This window comes from Hylobates moloch, unplaced genomic scaffold (assembly GCF_009828535.3).
Source record: "Hylobates moloch isolate HMO894 unplaced genomic scaffold, HMol_V3 SCAFFOLD_10, whole genome shotgun sequence".
Lineage (NCBI taxonomy): Eukaryota > Metazoa > Chordata > Mammalia > Primates > Hylobatidae > Hylobates > Hylobates moloch.
Genome location: NW_026652285.1, coordinates 82,867,981 through 82,885,481, shown reverse-complemented (window position 1 = coordinate 82,885,481; position 17,501 = coordinate 82,867,981). Strand labels below are relative to the sequence as shown.

Genomic DNA, 17,501 nt, shown 5'->3' with positions numbered 1-17,501 from the left:
GACAGCCACTATTCTATTCTGTGCTTTTATGAGTTCAACTCTTAGATTCTACATATAAGTGAGATCATTTGGCATTTGCCTTTCTGTATCTGGCTTATTTCACCTAGCATAATGTTCTCGAGGTTATCCATGTCGAGATGCTTTTGAATAAGGGTTCAGGTCTGGGAAACTTCACTCCCAGTCTTCTGAATGCTCTTCCCTTCTATCTTTCTGAAACTGTAAGTTGTTTAACTTTATTTAAAAGCAATATACAAATTAACTTTTTACATGGAGATGCCTCAGGGTTACCATTCTTTCATGCCGTGAAATGCTTCTAAACCCTACAGTATGCCAAGCCCTAGTGACAGGATAACTTCCTGCTTTAAGGCTGTTTTTTATTTTTTGTTTTTCTCCAGAGTATTTGCCTTAGTTTTAGTCACTGTTATTTAATTTAGAGGAGGAAACCTTATAATGATCTACAAAAGAGAGGAATAAAAACTATTTAGGAATAAGTACTATGTTATGAAAAAACACTCCGGGATTTTTGGTGCTCATCATTGTAGGTACAGACACCAGAAGTGCACACATGAGGAGAGAAAGCCCTGTGAGGATACAGGGAGATAACCATGTGAAGCCATCTGCAAGCCAGGAAGAGAGGCCTTACCAGAAACCAACCCTGATAGCACCTTGACCTTGGTCTTCCAGCTTTTAGAACTGTAGGAAAAAAAATTCTGTTGTTTAAGACACCCTATCTGTGGTATTCTATTATGGCAGCCCTAAATACTAATATAATCCTGGAGAAGAGAAAGTCATGAAGATATGAAATAGTTCAAGTCCATGAAGGAATGTGCCTTGGACTGGGTAGAAATTATACTTAATATCATTTAAATTATACTGTAAGGTTTTGCCTTCATTAAAAAGAAGTCCCCCATTTTCTTGTTGTGATGCTTGCATTAAACACAATTTGGGATGATGTGGATATTAAAGTGTCCCGATTTGGGACACTTCTTTGATATCCAAATGGTACCATTAATATATTGTAATATGATAATATATGTTCACTACAGCCAAGATACCAAAAAGTTGGACAGCCTATCCTGGAGGAAATGAAAACTGAAAATAGCCACCAGTTAGATGAGTTATCAAGGTTTGGGTTGTTCAGCCATATTGAAAGCCATTCTCAGTCCACCCAAAGGACTGGGTTGGACATGCACCCATCTCCTTAAGGGATAAAAGTATCCTCCATGGGACCACCTGGAGAGTTACATATGTGTTTTACTGCTGTGCAGTAAAAAGTTGAAGGGCTAACTCAATGGGCTCAAGGTGCTCAAACCCTACACATTCCAAAGAAAGGTCTGGCTTTTGGCTCCTGAGAGATGACTTCTGACCCTTGGAATATCCTGTGTAATAAGAATATCTTTATATATCTGAGATTTTGGGCAATGCCGGATAGTTTATGATAATAATGTGAATGATAGTGAATACTTGGGATCCTAGGCCACATTGTATTATTTTGACCTTTGGAGGGGCTGAAAACTAGCTAAAACTAGTTATGTGAGCACTCTACATCTATGTAACTGAGCTCCAGTAAAAACTCTGGACACCAAGGTTAGGGTGAGCCTCCTTGGTTGACAATACTTCATGCATGCTGTCACACACTGTTGCTGGGAGAATGAAGTGCTCTCCATGCAACTTCACTAGAAGAGGAAAACTGATTTCTCTTTGCTGATTTTAATCCATATCCTTTTCCTGCAATAAACCATAATCATAATAGCTTATCTAAAATCTGTGAGTCCTTCTCATGAATCATCAAACATGAATGTGATCTTGGGGACTCCAACACACTTGCAGTTTGGAGACACATTAGACAAGTATGTAATTCCCACCTGTAAAATCTAAAGGCTGTCTGGCAGCTCCAATGGAAGGGACAATGAAGAGAGAGTCCAATGGTCTGGGCTTCCAGAGTTTGTCAATAAAAAGGTTTTATGGAAGATCTGATTGGGAGTCATTTTCAGTCCTCCCAAGATGACTTTTTGGGGGACTGATTAGACCCCAACACAGAGAGACTTTCCATCAACTAACAAATTGGGGACTTGCTAATGTGGCCAAAGACGGATAGCCTGAGGAAAATGCATCACTGGTACCATCTTAATGTTCCCTGATTTCTGAAGAATCATTAATAGGTCTATGAGGGTAAGAGTCAGTTTTAAATATCTGGCAGGCACAGAAGGTATAAAGCCAACTTACAAGTGCGTCAGTTGAATTAGAGCTCTCCTGCACCAGTTATTGCTCCTCCCTACCTCCAACTCAACCCTTCTTGGGTCATAAATAGCAGCTAGGAAATGGGGGAAGAATGAGTGAGTATGAGGTAAGAAGCCAACTGCAATTTTTTCTTATATGAAAGTTAAGCTGAAATATCCCTGAGAAGGGAGGAACTGTGAATGCCATTGGATGCTTTGGTTATTACTTAGGACTAGACACTTAAATGACTAAGTTGGGATAATGTTAATGATTTAAAATCTACTAATAGTAACCAGAAAAATCACACAGCCTGCTTAAGTTAGGCTTAAATAGTAGCAAAAGAACTTGTTCTGCTGAATATTTTAAAATGACAAAGAAAATAATAAGATCGTGTTATATGCAAGTCATGTTCATTAACATCAGAGTTACAGTAATAATAATCTTAGCTCACATGTTTAACTCTTGTTTATGGACCTGAAATCCTAAAAGATAAATATAAAATTAAAAAAATAAATATATAGAAAGATGGTATTATAATCAAAGGATCAGATATTTCCAGCAAATTCTGGAGATAAAGAGAGGTGATTATAGATAGAAAAATTAACATCAACTAAGTAGCTGAAAACTAGCACAAAAGAAGAGGTTTACTGAGAGGAGAATGGGTACATTTTCCCTACAAAGTCATGGAAAATTTCAAACTTCAGATAGCAGGGGCTGTAAGCAGGAGCCAACTTTAAGAAAGTCAGCAATGTAATTGAAGAACGCTGGGAGCTATAATGTATGTATATGGCACCAGGCTGAGGCATCTGCCTGTGAGATAGAGATTGTGAATGAGATTTTCTGTTGTGGGTTCCTATAGTTGACAATCATAGTGGACACTAGAGCTTGAGAATAACCTGACAGATAAAATAGGGCCCCCTATTTCCTCCACAAACATATGCAGAGCATAAAGAAGAGAAAGACTGAAGTTTTGAAAGAAATTCATTTAATTGGAGTCTACATAGAAAGGATGTGGAGAAGAGAGAAGCAGCAATTATTGGTATAGTAGAGGAAAATGTCTCTGAGTATAAGAAAGACTTGCGTCTCAACTTTCTCACCTCAAGCTCTGTATCAAAGGAAACTATGTAAACTTGGCAGTCTATTCTATAAGATTGGAAAAATATTAACAAAATCTGATTGTAGTAGCCTACTAAAAGACAAAACCATTTCTATTATTGAAAATAGATGCAAATAATCCTGAAAAAAAAAAACCAGAAAGTTGAAACAACACAATTAAAAAATTAAACAAAAAAGCAATGTATTCAGAAATGAAAGAATGGTTCAACATAAGGGAAACTTTGCAATTTAAAGTGAAAAATGACATCAAAAAGAGGATGTAATTATGATGAAGTGTTTTATTGATTTTAAAATATATTTATATTAAAAATAATTATCAAATTAAGAATAAAAATAAATTTTCTTAACCTCATAAAGAGTATCAGAAACTAAAGACTTGGTGCAAACCAAAGTGGTTAAAGTGTATATAATGACAGTAAAAATCCATGATAGGTTTCTGTCTCAGATGTTGATGTTAGGTTATTCAGACAAAGGTACACAGTGAAAAAAATTAAAATTTTGAAAAAAAATTTTTACCAGATGTAACAAACTAAGAAAATCTTATTTACCCTTAGAGAGTTTTCCAAACCCAGAAAATTTGAACTTTCCTTTGGATGGCCTTAGGGAGTCAGGAGATAAATCAAAACTTTGTGCCCATAAGAGTCTAATAAGAGATATAATAAATTAAGGTATAGAGTCTAATAAGAGATATAATAAATTAAGATCTAAAAGAACTAGACATTAGGGAGCTATCGGTGTGAACTACAAGTTAAATAGTCCACATAATGAATTACTGGTCATGTTATAATTATCTGGGATGCCTAAGGAGCTTCATACCTTGAGCTTAGTTGAAGGTGGTACAAGATTAGCAGTAACTTCTTGTCCCTGGCAGAAACAAGCAAAATTCTCTCTGGAGAAAAATACCTTCATCTAGACCTCAAAATAGTTCCTGATATTTTTATTCAAAACAATGCACAGCAGGTAATCAAAGATAGCTAGGCACACAAGGAAACAACACAAAATGAACAAGAATCAGTGGGAAAACAGACAACAGAAACAGACCTACAGTGGCACCTCATCTCACTCAAATAAAAGCAAAGTGGTCTAAATGACCATGCAGGCCTATAGGATCCACAATGCCTCCCTCTCATCTCTTGACCCTTTGCTTAATCCCCTCTAACCACATTGGTCTCTTTGCTGTTTTTCTGACATGCCGTGTATACCATTATATCAGAGACTTTGTCTAGTTGTCTTCTCCCAGTTATCTACGTAGCTTCACCCTTCAACTCCTTCAGATCTTTGTTCAAATGTCTTTGTCTGAATGAGCCTTCACTGATCATTCTTTTAAAAATATAATCTTCCTCCTGAGGTCTAACTTTCTGTTTAAAATGTTTCTTAATTTAAAATTTTATGTATATATAATAGTTGTACATATTTACGGGGTACATGTGAAATTTTGATATAAACATATAATGTGTAATGATCAAATTAGGATAATTGGGATATCCATCACCTAATTTGTCATTTTTTTGTGCTAGGAACATTCCAATTCCACTCTTCTAGATATTTTGAAATACACAATAAATATTATATTGTGCTATGTAGTTCAATATCGTGAACTATATATAGTTTTCCTATTGTGCTATTGCTATGGGTTGGATCTGTGTCCCCACCAAATCTCAAGTCGAATTGTAATTCCCAGTGTTGGAGTTGGGCCTGGTGTGGGGTGATTGGATCACGGGGGCAGAAGTCTCATGAATGGGGTAGCACCATCCCCTCAGTGCTGTTCTCATGATAGTGAGTGAGTGAATTGTGAGATCTGGTTGTTTAAATGTGTGTAGCACCTTTCCTCTCCCTTCCTCCTGCTCTGGCCATGTGAGATGTCTTGCTCCCCCTTTGCTTTCTGCCATGATTGCAAGTTTCTCGAGGCCTCCCCAGAAGCAGAAGCCATTATGCTTCCTGAACAGCCTGCAGAACCATGAGCCAATTAAACCTCTTTTCTTTATAAATTACTAGGTCTCAGGTATTTCTTTAACGCGATGCAAGGACTGACTAATATAGCTACTAAGCTCTCAATATTATTCCTTCTAACTATTAGGTATGTACCCATGAACCAACCCCTCTTTATCCCCTCTTCCCCACTACCTTTCCCAGCCTCTGATATCCATCATTCTACTCTATCTCCATGAGATCAATTTTTTTAGTTATGAAAGAGAAGATGAAATACTTTTCTTTCTGTGTCTGGTTTGTTTCACTTAACATAATGTCCTGCAGTTCCATCCATGTTGTTGCAAATAACAGGATTTTATTCTTATGGATTAGTAATATTTCATTGTGTATATGTACCACATTTTCTGTATCCATTCATCCATTGATGGATACTTAGTTTGATTCTATATCTTGGTTATTGTGAATAGTGCCGCAATAAACATGGGAGTGCAGATACCTCTTAGATATACTGATTTTCTTTCCTTTGACTGTATACCCAGTAGTGGGATTGGTGGATCATATGGCAATTCCATTTTTAGCTTTTTGAGTAACCGCTATACTGTTTTCCATAGTGACTGTAGTAATTCCCGTTCCCATGAACAGTGTAGGAGAGTTCTGATTTCTCCTAAGGTTGAACTTTCTGTCTCCTTTTCCTGATTTATTTTTCTCATGGCATTTGACACCATACACATGCAGCATATATTTTCCTGTATTTCCCCGTGAGAAGGTAAGCTCTTTGAGGGCAGAGAACTTTGCCTGTTTTGTTTACTCCTGTATCCACAGGGCCTAGAATAGTGTTTGATGTTCAGAAGCTCAATACATATTTGTAGAATGAATAAATAAACAAATGTATGTAGGTAAAGTGCTTGGAATAGGGCCTGGCTGAAAATAACTACTTAATATACATCAGTTATTATTACCACTATTGAAAATGAAGAAAAGAATGTTGAACTGACACGGATTCTAAATCCGGATTACTTTCCATCAAAGTAGCCTCTAGCAGAGAACTAATTTTTCAGTGATGAGTTTTATGAAAATTATTTTACTTATATGGGAAGATATTATTACCACTTCCCATTTACACAAAGGCACAAAGAAAGAATTTGGTTTTCTAGTATTCCTCACGATACATGGAAGGAAGCAAACTCTTGGAGTTCGATTTCTATGACAATGGCTTCTAGGACAAAGATATTGGGAGGCTTTGAAAAGTGGTGTAGGTGAGACCAGTGACAGAGATCTGGGTAACTACAAGTATATGGTCTATCCTGCAGTTCACCACCAATGGGTCTTCCCCAGACAAGTCCCCACACACATGACACTCACAGCATTTCCGTTTTCAATCCAGGTGATGGTGGGGACAGGAATGCCTGTTGCTGTACAGTGCAGGGTCACAAAGGAGCCAAAGGTGACATTGTGGGATTCAGGAGCCCGCAGGATCCTGGCAAAAACTGTTAGGAAGACAGAAGTGGTGAGTGACGGTCCTGTAGGAAATGGTCAAGCTAGAGTGGTCTTTTAAAAATTCAAATTAGACCATGTTCCCCTGTGTGCAGTTCTTCAGTGTTTTCTCTGTTTTAAGGATAATACCACATGCCATGGCCAAGCCTCCAAGCCCTTTATGTTATAATCCTACATTTCTCACCACTCAAGGACACACCAAGCTTGTTCTTAACATAGAAACTTGCCTGTGTTCTTCCTCTGCCTAGACCACTCATTCCCCAGATCCTCACGTAGTAGGTTCCTTGAATCATTCAAGTCTCTGTTTAAGTGACATTTTCTCAGAAAGGTCCTTCTTAATCACCCAACATCAAGTGTAATCCTCCCCCCATTCACTTTTCATCAGCCTACATTATTGTCTTTACACACCTTACAACTATCTGAAATTACCTTATTTATGTTTTACTTGCCTATTATTCCCCTTTCCCATTAGATTGTTTGAAGCCAAAAGTCTTTTGTTGACTGCTGTATTGTTTCAGGCAGAGTTCCTGACCAGAGCAAGCACAGGATAGTGTTTTATTGAATTAATCAAATAATTATACTTCACACCCTCAACTGTATCATAGTGGGAGGGCAGACAAATTGTGTCAAACTTTTCAGATGATATATTGGCCAAAAGAAAAAAAAAGGATATTTTAGATAAAGTGTAGGCAGAAGAATGAGTAATTTCTATTCCTTTCTGACCCCGAATCCCCACTGATTAAGTAAGAGGAAGTTATTCTGATGTAGGAAGAAATTTTACCTTTAACTTAAGAGTGGGATTGAGGCTCACAGTACATTATAAATTGGAGGATACTTAGATTCACAGAATTATTAAACTTGGAAGAGACTCCAGAGATCAGCTAGATTTCTGCTCTTATATTATAGATGTGGAAACCAAATCTTTGTTAATTTAAGTAAGTTGGTTTCCTAAGGTAACAAGAGTGATGAGTGAGAAACCTGGACTCAGGTCTTCTGACTTCAAATTCAGTATTTGTTTAAACTATTATGGAATCTTTTCGATGGCCTATTATACTGTAAATATATTTTATGCTCTTACTTTTTGATTTCTAGGACTTAAGCACAGAACTTAATATTAGAGTATGAAGCACCAATTAACACAATGCTTTGAAACTTAGTTCTAGGTAAATTGAAATTTGTGAAGATTGGATTCTAAACTAAAGTATGGGGAGACCACATGTGCTAGATAAGGAGATATGCAGGACAATGATAGAACAGGTCTAGAGCAGTGTTTCAAGTTGGTCTGATTGTTGAGTACCTCTTAAAAAGCATTGCTAATTTAAAGAGATGAAGGAACAATTGATTTGTTTGACAATTGGGGCTTTTGGCAGATTTAAGTTAATTTGACTTCCTATCTTTTGATATTGATATTTTAGATATAGAAATGTGGGGCCCAAAACTAGGAGAAAAGAAATGCAAGGAAGGTGCTGTCTTCAAGGCAAAAAGAGATTATTAAAAAATAACAAAGAACGCTATCAAATGTTTAAAATGAAGCTGAATCTGTCCCCCAAAACCAAAATTGAGCCTGATTTTAAGTAAGTGCTGGGGTCCAATTAACAATCTACAAAAATTAAAGGGTTGAGGAACATTTGAAAAACACTATGGCGATGCAATTCAATCAAACCCAGACATTTAACAGGGAAAATCATTAGCATTAGGGGGTAAAAAAGAAAGAGTGATCCATTATAGATTAAAAGAGACTTAAGAGACATATTACCCAAATGCAATGTGTGCCTCTGCTTGGATTCTTATCCTCCCAACTTAATCTAAATTCACATGTTACAGACTCTTGACAACTAACACTGACAGGCATCCTAGTGAGGGTGCGTCCAGGTACTCTTCTAATGTTTTCTGGTTACAATAATGGAGACATAGAGTCCATGTGCATCATCCAGCTAAAATAACTCTTGTAGGGGTTGGGGCTATGCTTGTGTTTCCTAAATTTTTTGAGTGTGGGACTACTGTATGACCATCTATGGATCCCATTGCCCAAGAATCTGAAACCAGCAGGATCTTTGAGAGATTTGGAAAATCTAGCACATTTCAACCTCACATGTGCTAGAAAACTGTTCTAGTAACATTGACTATACCCTTGAACTTTTTGAATCAAAAAGGCATCTTGAATGAAAGCCTTCTGGCTGAAGATGAGCAGAATAAAAAATTGGAGAATAATGTAATTTCGATTATGTTTTGCTCCTTTAATTTATAAAGCCAAGAGTTTTAATTTGGGGACTTTAAATTCTTCTTGGAAATATAGTAATCGGAAAGGTTTTATTTTGTCCTAATTTATAGCAGTTTGTTTCTTTTGGCTGTTATTATATTATTTGGAATATCATTTGGGCTTATTGCAAAACCTCTGATTATCCACATTGCACAACACAACTAAGCATAGTGTGGGATGGTAAATAAAACAGTCAATTTAATGTGACTTTGGAATTAATTTAACTAATATAGTACTTTGCCCTCCATGGGAACTTTCTGGGGGCTCCAGTGGGGCACAGGAGGGTACAGGAGTACTGCTGACATTATAGGTAGCTTCATGAATATGAGACTGCTGATAAACTTCTCCCTGAAGGGGCCACATATACTTTGGCTGACCATGGGTTTCATTAAGTGCAGTGGGTTAGGTTAAGAGGACAATAAGGCCAGGGATTAAAGGGAAGCTGCTTTCTCCTGCACTCTCACATGCTCTCTAAATGATGAAATAGAAACTCAACCCCCTTTTTTCAGTATTGAAAGTTAGTTTCCACCCTTCCTGCCTGTCTTCCTCCCTTCTCAAAGGAGATAGCAGATGTCTTCTGGGTTTCTACTCAAATGTTTCCTTATCATAGTACCTTCTCATCCCCATTCCCCTTACCCTTGTTTATATTTTATCATAACACCACTATCTGAATCATTTGGTAATTACTGATTTATTTGTTTGCTTGTTTGTTTTTTGTCTGTCTCTCCTCTCTAGAATGTAAGCATCACAAGGGCAAGGTTTGCTTTGCTTTTTAACATGAGCTGACTGATACAATCTATATATCTATCTACATATCTATCTCTATTTCTAGAACCCTGCATGGTATATATATATGGTAGGCACTCAATGAATATTTGCTAAGTGAATGAATAAATAAATGAATGAACATGATGACTTCTCTGGTAAGGTTGGAGGAAGGGACTTGGATATGTTATGTGTATCTCAATCCTATTCTGAGCTGTCAGTCTCCCAGCTCTCTTGCATCTAAGAAGGATATAGGGTTGATGTGTGTAAGTAAGTTCACCAGGTCAGGGATTCTTCATCCTACAACTAGGAGTGAAGGGGAAAAACGGGTGGAGAGGAAGAGGATGAGGAAACATAAGTTATGTTAGTCTAATTCTCACATGGAATAGAAATCTTTATTTTTCATTCCAGCCTTATCAACAATAAAGCTGATGTGTTTTTACCCAACTCTATCTGAGCAATTGCATAATACTCAAATTTACCATTTTTCAAATATTAAAGGTAAAAAGGTGATGAGGGAAATTTTGACATGTTTTTCAAGCATTATAAACAACAAAGTCAGTTGCAATTAAAAATAAATGCCAGATTAACCTCCATGAATAACAATACACCGGCAATAACAAACTTGGACACAGGTCAACAGTAAATCCCATTATTTCAGTGGTAGTCACAAGCTGAAAATGCATTCTAGGTCATCAATTTAAAAAGTTATATGACATGTTTCTTATTAAATAAAATGGGCATAGAATATCCCTATTTTGTGTTTTATTTGCATAAAAGAAAATAAAAGTGTTTTTGTTACATAAACAATTAAACCACTTAATAGAAGGAGCATTAAATTACTCAGTAAGTTGGAAAGCATTTATAACTGTTTTGATATGGATCTTTAAACAAAAAAATCATCAAACCCCTCTTTCTGTACATAGTCTTATCCATCATTCTCCAATTCACTGTGAGCCCGAAACCACTTGCTTTCCTGTGGGCAAGCAAGTGCATCTGCAACATGGAAAATAGACACAGGTAATATAATTAACCTGGGTTTTCTCTCACGGGATCTATTCATGAGTTTGGGGCTTTAATGTCTCTTGAGCAGACTTGCAGGCTAACTGCAAGTGGAGAATCCTATATTCAAAATTCGGCTCAAGAAGCCAGCAATTCTAAAATCTTTTATAACATACCCACATTATATTCTCTCTCTCTCTCCTTATTTCAAAGCACTTTCAGATACACAATCAGTTTTATTATTGATTGTCATCTTAAGGAGTAATGTATAGTAAAAAGATAAAGGCGTAATTCACTCTGAAATTGCACTGGAGTGTAATAAAAAGCCCAAGGGACAGGTCATCCATGTTAAGTCCTGAAATAAATGAGCAGTTTGGCTGGAGATGAACTCCATCTCTTTTCTTGGTAAGGGAGGAGTGCCAGAGGAATACTTAAGTCTCTTATCAATTTCTATTTCTGAGCAGTTATTTCAAAGGACACAAGGAGCTCCCATGGATTTTATTTTCCCTTCCTCTTTTGTTATTTTCTAGCTTCCTTTGAAAAGGGTTTTTAGGTTACATGATTCAAACCAGCAATGACTGATAGGAATAAATTAAGAAAAAAAATTCACATAGGACCAGGTAAAATGCTTTTTTACCTGTAAGCAACCTGGTATTTAAAAATAAGAAAACATTATCTGTACTTTATATGAGATACTAAGATAAGGAGGTACTGTTTTAAATAATACCAGTTTGAGATTAATTCCTACAGTCAACTCTATTACATGAGAACTCACGAATTTCATCCCCCAAATATCAAATTTTAGGTTAGAAGAGCACAAAGTTTGGGGCTTAATCAGAATGCAAGGTACCTTTAATTGTTTTTCTTTTTTTAACAGAAAACAGAAACTGTTGACAGAAAACTGTTCGGGAAAAAGTAGAATTTTTCCCATAAAAATTTAATTTCCAGCTATTTTTCTCTAAACATATTCCACTATATATATATGTCTCTGTGCAATTAAAATAACTTAATTTTTGTTGATTTGGACCAATTGCATAATACTCCTGATCTTGTTGAAATCATCACAATAAAAACCAAATTGGCACCTTGACATCCTAACATTTACCCAAAAACTGTGAAGCCCCCTACCCCTCCAAAAAGTCTTTTAGTCAAAGGGTAGCTTTCTTTTCCAATCTATGTGGGATTTATACTCTCATGCTGGTTTATTTCATTTCATTTTGTTTGTATTTCCAGAGACACCAAATTTAAACATTACTTTTAACTCAATCTTTCTTAAGAAATGCAAATGGTCATTAAGCATATTATATAATAAAGAAGCCTATCTAATAACACTGTTAAGCGCTGTGACTTAATATTCCCCATACATTGTTTATTATTTCTTTAAAAATGGCACTTAGAGCTGTTTATAAGGTCAACAAAAATAAACAATTGAAAAGAGCTACACATTTAAAAAGAAGCCATGCAGAAAGAAAAAAAATACCTTTAGTATCTTGTTCAGGTTCACTTTCCTCTGTTAATAAAAACAAGACAAAACAAACACACACAATAAACACGCAAACAAAACAACACATCATGAAAAGGGAAATCTTTGACCACAGAAACATCAATTGTGCAACAAGATTAATTAGAAGCTGCTTGTTTCTTATTTCAATAAGAAACAAATGCAATCAAGGGAAACTGCTGACCTTTTGAAAGCAAATTATTAAATGACATAAGATTTCAAAATGATTACTTTTAGCCAGGCAGTATTCTATGGAAAATAAACTACAGCATACCTAACAATGTAGCTCTTTCATGAATTTTTATTCTAATGTTGACAATTATCCTTTCTTTCAAGGCTACAGAGTGCCTACTATTCTCACACATTGCGTTCCCCCTTGTAGCTTAGAGTCTCCTCTTACCAGGCCCTGCCGTGAAGTCAGTGGTGTTCAATCTGGGATCTCAGCTATCATTTCTATGGCAATAGACTCATGTTGTGGTAAACAGAGGATTAGGGGGTTTCTGCAGAATAGAACCTACCACCAACAGAGATCTGCAACTCTGCACCAACACAGAAGCTGCTTGGAGAGCAGAAAGGAGCAAATCATTACCTTCTGGGAATCTACTAAGGAAGGAAGGTCCACAGGATATTGTAAAATGTTTAGATTAAATAGAAAGAATTGAGAATTTATAGATGTTTAAAAATCCTAGAAGAGAGGCAACAAAACCAAATTAATTGTTCCAAAATGTTTAATATAACCATGACAGACATAGTCCCCACGTGGAACTCTAGTTTTCTTTCCCGAAGTTTTATTTGTTCATGTCAATTTGAACCTTTCGTAGAGTTAGTAATACATCAACTGCAATATTTATTTGTAAGTAAAAAATGGCCATGCTATTTCTAACAACATTCAATGACAATAATACACTTGCATAGTCCTTCACAGATTATGGATATTTTCATGCACATTTTTTATGTGATCCCATTTAACTCTCCCCATGTCTTTGTAATTGAACATAACTGATATTATCCAGCCTGAGTTTGTGGACCTGTACATGCAGTGGAAATGTTCCACCAGCAACCGCATCATGGGTTCCAAGGACCATGCGTCCATCCAGATGAACTTAGCCAAAGTTGACAAGGTTATAGGCAGGTTTAATGGCCAATTTAAAACCTATAGTGTCTGTGGGGCCATTCTCAGAATGGGTGAGTCAGATGACTCCATTCTCTGACTGGTCAAGACCAACAGCATCTCAAAGAACTGATTGGAGAGAATTGTGAGTGTTGAATATTTGTCATAAATAAATAGTGAAAGCCTTCACTTTATCCCCCCCCCCCAAATTAGCACATTTTCCAGACAAAGGATCTAAGTCTTAGAGATTTGCTGCAGGTGCAGAGCCAGAAATTCAACCCCCTTTTCAGACATTGAGTCTTCCCAATGAGAAGGTCTCATATTTACACTTAACACCCAATCCCCTTACGTTTAAGTGAATTTGTAATTCCTCATTTAGATTCTACTGTCTGAACTTTCCCTACCTCCATCAACTCAGTGGTACATTCTTGGTTTTTGTTTATAAGCATCAAGTTCAAAAACTGTTTAAAAGTTCTGAATTGAATATATTTATCGTTAAAAGGAGATTTAGAGGTCGCCTGTCAAATGTACCTTCAAATGAAGAAATTTTTTTTTTTACAATATTCCTAACAGTGCCTGGTAAAGCGCAGGTATTGGATAAATATTAGTTTCTTTCATATTTAAAACTGGTCATCTGGACATTAGGAAACTGCAGATTCCCTGTCTGTATCACATACATCAATCAGGAGAAATAAAAGAAGGTCCATGACTGGGCCAGATTAGACTTGAAAAATTGCATTTGAATGCCTTTGGGCTGGACACATCTTTCTAGAGCCCCAGAACAATGTGTTTCTAAGTTTGGAAAAACAAACAAAACAAAACAAAAAACTCTCTCTCTCTCTCTCTTTTTCTTTTTCCTTTATCAGCCAAGTAACTTAGAGTGGTTGGGATGGACATGGTGTTTTTATAGGGATATTAAGTGTCTTTATTCTGCAACTGTGGTATTTCCAAAACTTTATTCCACTAAAGTTAAAGCGTATCAGTAATTTTTTTCCATCAGTAAATTTTGAGAATTATATTCACTTGTCATTTTCTTCTCTTAGAGAGTTCTTTGTCAGAGTTCAAGGACAACTGCAGGTCAATTCTGAGTCTCCTTTCAGTTTTGCTCCATGATCTATACAGGTCTATACTTGAACTCTACTTTGAGCATAGGCTCAATTTTAGATAATGTTAATTTTCCTTTGAAATTTTTCAGTTTGATGTTATTGTTGTTACTATTGTTCATTTTGCCTTATTTGGAATTGGAAGCGGTGCAAAATTTTGAAAGAATATGCCCATTTCATCCACTGTTTACTTACTGTGGATGAACTCAAGAAATGAAAGAATGTGTAAGATTTGTCATTTTCCTGGGAGGAAGCTTAGAAGTCCTACCAGAAATTATAGTTTCAGTTGTAGACTATCAAAATTTCTTTCTAATGCAAATATACCTCTTTATAGATACAAATTTATATATGTTTATGCATTAACATACACACATTTACATGCATGCACACACAATTGAGGTTACTTTAAATTAGAGAAAATTATGCAAGAAAAGTCTATAGGCCTATTTAAGCTCAGGTATAGTTATTCACTGTATGACTTTGTTGGTCATTTCAAGCTCAAACAGTAGTCCTAGTTTTTCCACATATCCTGCTTGCCTAGCCTACTAGGATCACTCTAGACTTCTGAACTTATTGTTTTACCACTTATCAATTTTAAAATATTCTGCTTCATAGTCTTTATTCCCATTTAGTTACTAAATTTTTATTTAACTGCTTTATACGTAAGGCATTGTTCTTGTCTTCCAAATTGATTTGTAATATTCTTTAGGGAGGTAGGGCTAGAATTAAACTGGGATTAGTATCAGACTTTTGTTGTTGGTTTACTTTCCTCTAAAGTCCAGCACAGTCTCTTGTAGAAAGAAGAACACACTTATGGTTAAACAAGTTATTTGCCAGTTGCATTAGTGGGGCATTTTCATCCTATTTTGTCGGAATTGTCCAATAGGATATTTAGAATAATCAATGACTGCTCTTATTGGACTAATCTGAGATATAATTTATTCAATTCACTTCAACATCCAAGGTAAATAGTAATCTATAATTTTCTTGAAAAGTTTTATTTATGAGAAACTCAGTACCATAGTAGCAATCCATTTTGATCAACTGTGTTATAAAAGAGAGAGAATATCTGTAAATCAAAATCAAACCAAAACCAATCTCTTTATAGTTACCATCTATAAGACCCTTTTCCTACTTCTATCCACCTAACAAGAATGAAAAAAGAAATTCATCAAATATTTTTATGTTTCCAAGATTGATAGCCACAATTTACCATTCTGATTGCTCACTTTTGAACTCACATTTCTCTAATTTTGTGGTACTCAGAACAAACTTAACACAGAGAGAGTCTAACAAATTCTAAGAACAGCAAGATCCTAAGTGCTCAACTTCTATGCTGACATATTTGCATAATTTTTATTTAGTCATATGACACAGCTCATTAATTTCATTGAAAATCATGAATATCCAACCCTTGTTTTTACTATCTTCCTAATAGTCTATCTACCCAAATTTGAATGCGAATGTTTGTATGTGTATGTGTTTGTGTGAGTGTGTGTGATATGATTCTAGAGAAGATAAAATAAGTTTTTCCTACTCAATTCACTGTATTAGTTGTTTGGAGAAAGAAATTGGAGGGGGAATCTATTGTTACATAGAAGAGGGACAGCCATAAAGATTCCCTGATAAAAATAAAAGGAAGACATTTAGTAAAATCATACAGATTACATAGACCTGTGGAAAGACCTGTGGAAAGAGACAAAACCAGAAGAGAAAACATGCGGAGCTGTGGAAAGGTTTGTCTACTTTTGACACAAGAGTGGATGCAGCCAAGAAGATAATAGGAATTTGGCCATGTAGAGTTGAAGTCTCAGAAGAGATTGAAATTACACATTCTTTGTTCTTTGTTAGGTGGCACAGGGACCTCCTCTTTCTGCTAGTGGAGTTATCATGAGATGAAACATGCAAATAAAGCAAACAGAATTTGGAGGTGAAGCCAAATAAGATCTGGCTAGCTCCACTTTGGGCAAGGTATTTTGGAAAGGTTTAAGCAATAATCAAATACTGAAATCACAAAGGGAAAGAATTTGAGATACAAACATGAAAGGGCTCCTTTGAACATGGGCATTCCAAAGAGCTTTCAGGTATACTGGTCAATTTCTTATCTCAGTGATTAGGGCCAAGTCAATGTAAGTAATAAAGCATGTAGTGGCATATAGCATAAAGATTAAGAGAAGAGCCTCTGGATTTAGGCTGCCTGGTTAGAAGCCTTGTTATACAATTAATTTCTAATGTGTTATTTCTGCTATATAGGAAAACTGTTAATATATGTGTACGTAAGTATGTGTTTTATTTGTAAATAGGATTAATTATCACATTAGTTAAAGTAGCTTTGGAGTTGATACTCTTGTGTTTTCCAGATGGATAAAAATATCACTTTTGAACATCAATACTTTTGACCTCTTTCAAACAATAATATAAATTTTTATTTTTATATATTCAACTGGATAGAATTTATATAATGATATATAATTATAGCACAGAGTACTAATCAAGATGGTGTTATGATATCACAATTCAGTCATCTAGCTAGAATATAAGTATATAGCAATAATAAAGATATAATTTTTTGCTACCTAAGAAGACAAAGCCATATTAAAAAACAAGATGAATATCTCAGTATATAAGAAAGTAGACAAAACACAATAGATAAGCAGTCACTGCTGAGTTCCAATTCTATAAACAGAGAAAAGGGCTTGAAGTTTGATTTCTCTAGAAGTGTACTATATGAGGTGGGGGATTGGAGGCTCGCTGCTTGAAACCGAAGCAGTCATAGTATCGTAGTCAGAACATGTGTTATGCTTTTGACTGTTTGAGGGACTGGGTCTGGATTGAATGCCAAAACATTACAGAATGGGGTCCTACAATTGCTCCCCGAAATAGCTTATATGAATGAAGGAAGTAGAGGGCAACCCCCAAAATTACTGGAAAAGGAATAAATTATTTCAGAGAGATGATGATAAGATTTACAGTGGCAAATCATAATTTCTTTTTTTTTTT

The 17,501-nt window shown here is 35.7% G+C and overlaps 1 protein-coding gene across 4 annotated transcripts in view; it reads right to left on the bottom strand.

Moving 5' to 3' along the window:
* Positions 1-17,501, bottom strand: part of MUSK (muscle associated receptor tyrosine kinase) — a 131,573-nt gene that overhangs the window by 60,987 nt on the left and 53,085 nt on the right. For 2 of the 4 annotated variants that reach the window (XM_032162681.1, XM_032162683.1), the window contains exon 6: positions 6,628-6,752. In XM_032162681.1, coding sequence (XP_032018572.1) covers positions 6,628-6,752 — 125 coding nt within the window. Of the gene's footprint in view, positions 1-6,627; positions 6,753-12,266; positions 12,297-12,687; positions 12,722-17,501 lie in introns of those variants that run through there. The other 2 variants (XM_032162682.1, XM_032162684.2) reach the window with 2 other exon arrangements.